Here is a 7454-nt window from a genome sequence, read left to right on the forward strand (position 1 = left end):
TTAATTAAACTGAAACCAAATTGTGTAAGCATGAGATGCCAGCCTTTGACCAGGCTCAGAAGGTCATGGGGGAAGTCCATGCTGGATAGAAGGCCGGATCTTTGTGGAATGAAAGGAGTGGTAGAGATTGTAGACCGTACATAGTTCTGTGTCTATCCCATAATGATAAAGAATGTTTAGTGATCGGGTTCAGAAGGTTCTCACAATCCCTTGGACATAACCATAGTATATTCTATATCAGGAAAGGGTCACAGTCCACTGCTTCTATTGCCCACCAGGTGGGGGTCTCAGTAGCGCTTGATATTTTGACAGTTGTCCCACTTGAGCAGCCTTATAATATGTCATGAAATTAGGAAAACCCAAGCCACCCTGCAATTTGGAAAGATATAAGGTTTCTTTAGGCAATCTTGGTTTAATTTGGTCACACGAAATATTCATTTGATTTAGATTTGTCTTCTGTTCGCTCACTTTTGTAAATTGATAAAAAATAAACAATTACAATACATATTTTTAAAAGCATTCTTACTTTACAGCATTTCTTCACAACTACAACATTTGCACAGTACTATATGTCATCTTGATGGCATATATTTTACCAAACCACAATAGAGGAAGATGTCACCAATGAATCAAGTTAACAGGACAATTTTCAAAACAGGGATAAAAAATTTGCCTTATATTACAACTCATACATATTTTAAGAATATTAAAGGGGTTGTAAAGGTTTGTTTTTTATTTTCAAAATAGGTTCCTTTAAGCTAGTGCATTGTTGGTTCACTTACCTTTTCCTTCCATTTCCCTTCTAAATGTTTGTTTTCTTTGTTTTCTTTGTCTGAATTTCTCACTTCCTGTTCCTCCTCAGTAAGCTGTTCTGGCTAAATAACCCCCATCCAGAACGGCTCGGACGATGAGGGCAAGCTTACCGAGGAGAAACAGGAAGTGAGAAATTCAGACAAAGAAAAAAAAACATTTAATAGTAAAATCGAAGGAAAAGGTAAGTGAACCAACAATGCACTAGCTTAAAATAACCTATTTAGAAAATAAAAAAACAAACCTTTACAACCCCTTTAATGGTTGTATGCCATATGTAAACATTTTGGGGTAGATCCACATACAACGGCGCATTATTGCGCCGGGCGTAGCGTATCTAAGATACACTACGCCGCTGTAACTTACTTTTTTTTTGTTTGAATCCTCAACAAATTTGCGCCGTAAGTTACGGCGGCGTAGTGTATCTGTTGCGGCGTAAGGGCGCGGAATTCAAATGGAAGTGATGGGGGCGTGTTTTATGTAAATGCGTTGTGACCCGACGTAAACAAAGTTTTTTTGGAACTGCGCATGCGCCGTCCCTGGGGGTATCCCAGTGCGCATGCTCGAAAATTAAACCGGAACCCGCCAATGCTTACGACGGTGACGTCATTCTACGCAACGCCTCGAACGCGAACGACTTACGCAAATGACGTAAAAAATTCAAAATTGTACGCGGGAACGACAGCCATACTTAACATTGAGTACGCCTCAGTATAGCAGCTTTAACTATACGCTGGAAAAAGCCAAACGCAGACGACGTTAAAAAATGCGCCGGGCCGACGTACATTCGTGGATCGCCGTAACTAGCTAATTTGCATACTCAACGCGGATTTCGACGGGAACGCCACCTAGCGGCCGCCAAAAAATTGCAGCTTAGATCCGACGGCGTACGAAGACGTACGCCTGCCGGATCGATCCCAGATGCCGTCGTATCTTGTTTTGAGGATTCAAAACAAAGATACGACGCGGGAAATTTAAAATTACACCGGCGTATCAGTAGATACGCCGGCGTAATCCTTTTGTGGATCTGCCCCTTTGTGTGTATAAAAAAGTGAAGGTGGCATATTCAGAAGCATTCATTTCCAATACCCACCTGACGTCTTGCCCAGTAATCTCGCAACTCACAAATTTAGGCCGCAGGCATAGTCCTGATATTATTCAAAGTTTTCTGTATGACTCTTGTGATATCTTTATTCCGCAAACTATACACTATTGGGTTCAGCATGGGCACCAAAGTTACAAACATGATTGCGAAAACCTTGTCTTGCTGCTGGGAATATTGCATGTACAAGCATAGAGCTGAGCCATAGTATACTACAACAATAATGATATGGGAGGTACAACTGGAGAATGTTTTTCTCCTTCCAACAGAGGATTTAATTTTAAGGATGGTGGAAATAATGCAGGCATAAGAAGTCAAAATCAAAAGCATTGGAACTGCCCCAATGAACATGCCATCTACAAGAATAAATCCTCTCAAGAAATACGTGTCACTGGAAGAGACAGTGATAAGGGCTTTAAGGTCACAGAAGAAATTGTCAACTACTTTGATTCCTTTGAATGTTAAGTCATGTACAAAGCAGGTAAGAATGAGCGCATTGACAGCGGCCATAAACCAGGCAGGAAATGCTAGGAGCACACAAACCCTTCTGCTCATAATGAGTGCATAATGGAGAGGGAAGCATATGGCTACATAGCGGTCAATGGCCATTGTGGTCAACAAGAAGGACTCTGTGTCAGCAAAGAACAAAAAAAAATACAGCTGGGCCATGCAGGCATTGTAAGACACAAAATGATAACCTGTGTTGGTGATATACAGCAGTTTTGGAAGAGTTGTAGAGACATACAAATTATCCAAGACTGATAGATTAGATAGGAAGAAGTACATGGATGTGTGCAGCTGTGGCACAAGACAAACTAAGGTAAGTATTAAAATGTTACCAATTAAAATAATTGAATATAACAACAAAATCACTGTTAACAACACAAATCGTCCATTTTCAGAGGTGGAAAATGCCAGGATGTGGAAACCAGTGTTAGAGGTGCTATTTGTTAACTGCCCATTCATCCTGTGTCCTGAAAAAGAATTTGTTGGTTAGACAACACTTTATAGAAAAATGATGTATGTTTCTGCAGAAATCCCTTCAGCAGCCTATAATCTTTTATAAACAGCAAATTCTAAGAAGCCACTCCTCTCATTTTTTCAAATAGGCAAGCAAGCAAACTGATGTACTAGAAATGTTTGGGTTTGTTGCAGGAAATAAGACAAAGTCCTGCTTCTGTGGGTCCGACTCCCAGATAATAAACTAACCACTGCACACCATGCAGTTTTAGATGACTTGAAATCCTTTCCAATCACCTTTCTTTGATTAGAGAAGTTTCCCTCAGGCCCTCAGCTGCTGTGAACATGCTCAGTGCAGGTACTTCTCCAGGTCAACATTTAGGCCCGGATTCTCATACGAGTTACGCCAGCATATCTCCAGATACGCCGTCGTAACTGAGTCCGAGCCATCGTATCTATGCGCCTGATTCTTAGAATCAGTTACGCATAGATTTGTATTAGATCCGACCGGCATAAGTCTCTTTTACGCCGTCGGATCTTAACTGCATATTTACGCTGGCAGCTAGGGGCGTGTACGCTGATATACGCATAGAAATATGTAAATCAGCTAGATACGGGAATTCACAAACGTACGCCCGGCCGACGCAGTACAGATACGCCGTTTACGTTAGGCTTTTCCCGGCGTAAAGTTACCCCTGCTATATGAGGCATACATGAGGCGTACCAATGTTAAGTATGGACGTCGTTCCCGCGTCAAATTTTTAAAATTTTACATTGTTTGTGTAAGTCGTTCGCGAATAGGGCTGGGCGTCATTTACGTTCACGTCAAAAGCATTGGCTTTTTGCGGGTAAATTTGGAGCATGCGCACTGGGATACTTTCACGGACGGCACATGCGCCTTTCCTAAAAAGCGTAATTTACGTGGGGTCACATAAAATTTACATAACACACGCCCACATCTATCACATTTGAATTAGGCGGGCTTATGCCGGCCTATTTACGCTACGCCGCCGCAACTTTTGTTTGAGAATATGGCACTTGCCTGTAAAAGTTGCGGAGGCGTAAGGTAAATAGGATACGTTATGCCCGCACAAAGATACGCGATTCTATGTGAATCCGGGCCTTATTGTTTGAAGATTCTCTGCTCCTTTAGTAAATTAGCCTCTTAGAATGCTATCAGTAAGGCACCTTCCACATAGGGAGGATCCGTTGCAGCAGAGTCTGCCAGCTCAGCGGGAGATTTCTCCATTGATCTCTGCTGAGCCGGCGGATGACAGGCCCCTCTCTTCTCACTGAGCGGGGAGGGGCCTGTAAAGCGCTGCTGTCTCCTATGGAGAGATTTGACAAAAATAGACAGCATCTCCGTTTTCATCAGCTCTCACCCAATGCGATCCGCAAGGACGGATGGCGGATGTATCGTCATATGTCTGATTTTAGCAGGCCGAAACGGATCGGAAGTAAACGGACGTGGTGACATCCGTCGCTCCATAGACTTGCATGAAGCACCAGTTCAGGTCCGCCGAAAAAACTGACAGGCAGTCCTGAACGGCCCCCCGTGTGAAAGGGGCCTTACAAGGATTCTCACTGGAAGATTTCCTCTAACCTCATGTACCAGTTGCATCAGTAAAATTTGGAATTTCTCATCACCTTTTGCCCCAGGACAAACATAGATTGCAGTGGTGTAGCTAGCCCATCAGGTGCCCGCAGCTAGACATTTTAGCTCAAAGGGCCATATGCTTTAATGACTGTGCCACAAGCGAGTATGTAGCAGACAGTACAAACCTCAGTACACTAATTTTAATAAGATAAAACTGTTATTGCATATCCTTTACTACACACAGCTAACCTTAAAGTGATATTAAAGTCTTGATTTTATTTAGTTTTTTCTAAATAATAAACATGTTATACTTACCTGCTCTGTGTAGTGGTTTTACACAGAGCAGCTTGGATCCTCCTCTTCCTGGGTCCCTCACCAGCACTCATGGCCCCTCCCTCTTTCTGGGTGCCCCCACAGCAAGCAGCTTGCTATGGGTGAACCCAAGCAGGCACGCTCCTGAGCTGCAGCTCTGTGTCTATTCACACACATAGCCATGGCTCGACTGTGCTCTCTCCCTCTTGTGATTGGCTCACTGGCTGTGATTGACAGCAGTATGAGTCAATGGCTCCAGCTGCAGCCAAAAGCCAATCAGGAGTGCAAGCCCCCTAGACAGCCAAGGCTCTTGTGGACATCGCTGGATTGGGAGGGGGGCTCAGATAAGAATTAGGTGGGGCTGGGGGGGCTGCTGCACACAGAAGTTTTTTTACCTTTATGCATAGAACGCATGAAGATTAAAAATCTTGTGCATTTACAACCACTTTAACAAAGAATGTGCTAAACTTAGAATGCAGTAGTCAGGAGTAAGAAATGTAAAACACAGTAAGGGGCATTTATCAAAACTGGTGCAGTCGGAATCTGAAACAGCTGCGCATGGCACCCCATTAGCTTCTATCTTTAGCTTGTTCAACTTTAAAAATGAAAGCTATGAGCTGATTGGTTGCCATGCACAGCTTTTCCAAATTCTGTCTGCTCTAGTCTTCATAAATTCCCCTAAGGCCTCTTACAGATGGACGGACTGTCCGCTGAAAACAGTCTGCCGGACCATTTTCAGCGGACATGTCCGCCCGGAGATTTCTGTCTGATGGTTGTACACACCGGCGACGTGCGCGGCCCTGGAAGTTCAAAGCTTCCACGCATGCGTCGAATCACTTCGACACATGCGAGGGATGGCAGCCGATCGGACATGTACAGTGAGTCTGTACAGACGACCGAACATGTCCGATGGACAGGCTTCCAGCGGACATGTTTCTTAGCATGCTAAGAAACATTTGTCCACTGCAAAACGGTCGGCTGGACAAATGTCCGCTGGAAACCTGTCCGGTCGGCCGTACACACGACCGAACATGTCTGCTGAAACTGGTCCGCGGACCAGTTTCAGCAGACATGTTCAGTCGTGTGTACAAGGCCTTAGGGGTCATTCAGACAGGCGCTGAGACAGGTCCTGTATGCTGTGCCATTTTTTGCTGCATTTACATCCACCAGAGAGCTTCCCCTATAGAAGTGGGTGCACAGATCCAAATGCAGACACTGTGCATTTGGATACATGCATTCCTTTCTGCCTGCATGTCAAATTTTGACATTCGACTATATCCATGCAGATTATGTGTCCCACTCCCAATTGACTTTGACTGGACTGCCTCCACAAGGATGCACATAACACCATGCATCCCCACATGGTACACGGCCATCACACTGGGCATGGACTCACATGCTCCATGTGAATGAGGCCTAATTGTCCTCATGTGGACTAAATAGCATGAAAGAGGAGATGTCAGGTAATTAAAAGAAAATTATGGGAATTTTATTTATGAATCAGACTTATCTAGGTAGATGCTGCATCTGAGAGGCTGAGCTGGGTGCCGGTGATCTGACGAGATGGTTCCTGTAAGGACTGCGCAGGCGCAATCCTTGCCGACAGAAATCACTGAACCTCCAGGCCGACGTTGAATTTGAGGTAAGTGGCCAGTCGGCCTCACGTCTTCGCTTCGCTCGGACGGCTCGCTACGCTCACTCGGCCTCCTGGCTCTTTTTTTAACATCCTCCAATCCACGGGGATGTTAAGGAATGGGCCTGGATGTCGGCCGAGGTTCGGAGATTTCCGTCGGCAAGGATTGCGCCTGCGCAGTCCTTACAGGAACCATCTCGATAGAGGAACCATACCGACAAGTCACCGGTCCCGGCATGTGAGTGGACTCCAATCATATGGTTGCAATCTTTCCCCAGCCTGGACCAACTCTGTGACATCATCTGACAGCAGGCTTAAGCCATTGTTGGTCCATTGTTGTTAGGAGGATCTTTTGTTGCTGGCTGCAGGGAATCCATTTTACTGCTTTTCTTGTTATCATTACCAAATTCCATACAAATGATTTAGCACCACAAAATTATACTTTGTTCTGTATTGTCTAAAAGAGCAGTACTGGGAGGTAGGCAGGGAATGGAACCAAGGAATGGAGCTGAGAGGTGGGTAGGAGTAAGGAAAAGGGGTTCCCTCGAAAAGGCGAAGTTCATGCAAAGCCCTGAAAAATCTGTGGAAATCTAATATTACATGCTCTTCATCTACAACTACATACTTACAAAAAAAGCATTAAAGTGGTTCTAAAGGCTGAAGGTTTATTCTATGCATGAAGGTAAAAACCTTCACACCTTCAGTGTGTAGCTCCCCCCTCAGCCCCCTTCCCCCCAAATACTTCCATAAGTCTGATCTTGATCCAACAATATACACGAGAGCCTAAGGCCGGGTACACACGAGAGGATTTATCCGCGGAAACGGTCCGGGGGACCGTTTCCGCGGATAAATCCTCTGGCGGATTTTGATCTCATGGTTGTACTAACCATGAGATCAAAATCCCTGCGGAATTGCGTCCGCGGTGACGTGTCGCGCCGTCGCCGCGATGATGACGCGGCAATGTGCGCGACGCTGTCATATAAGGAATTCCACGCATGCGTCGAATCATTACGACGCATGCGGGGGATGGATTCGGACGG

At 44.9% G+C, this 7454-nt stretch overlaps 1 protein-coding gene across 1 annotated transcript; it reads right to left on the minus strand.

Annotated features, from left to right (window-relative positions):
• Nucleotides 1-1845: 1845 nt before the first annotated feature.
• On the minus strand, nucleotides 1846-2698 carry LOC120930539 (olfactory receptor 1G1-like). Its single transcript, XM_040341717.1, has one exon. The coding sequence runs from the start codon at nucleotides 2696-2698 to the stop codon at nucleotides 1940-1942; it is 759 nt and encodes a 252-aa protein (XP_040197651.1). The 3' UTR covers nucleotides 1846-1939.
• Between the last annotated feature and the right edge of the window lie 4756 nt (nucleotides 2699-7454).

This window comes from Rana temporaria, chromosome 3, assembly GCF_905171775.1.
Source record: "Rana temporaria chromosome 3, aRanTem1.1, whole genome shotgun sequence".
Classification (NCBI taxonomy): domain Eukaryota; kingdom Metazoa; phylum Chordata; class Amphibia; order Anura; family Ranidae; genus Rana; species Rana temporaria.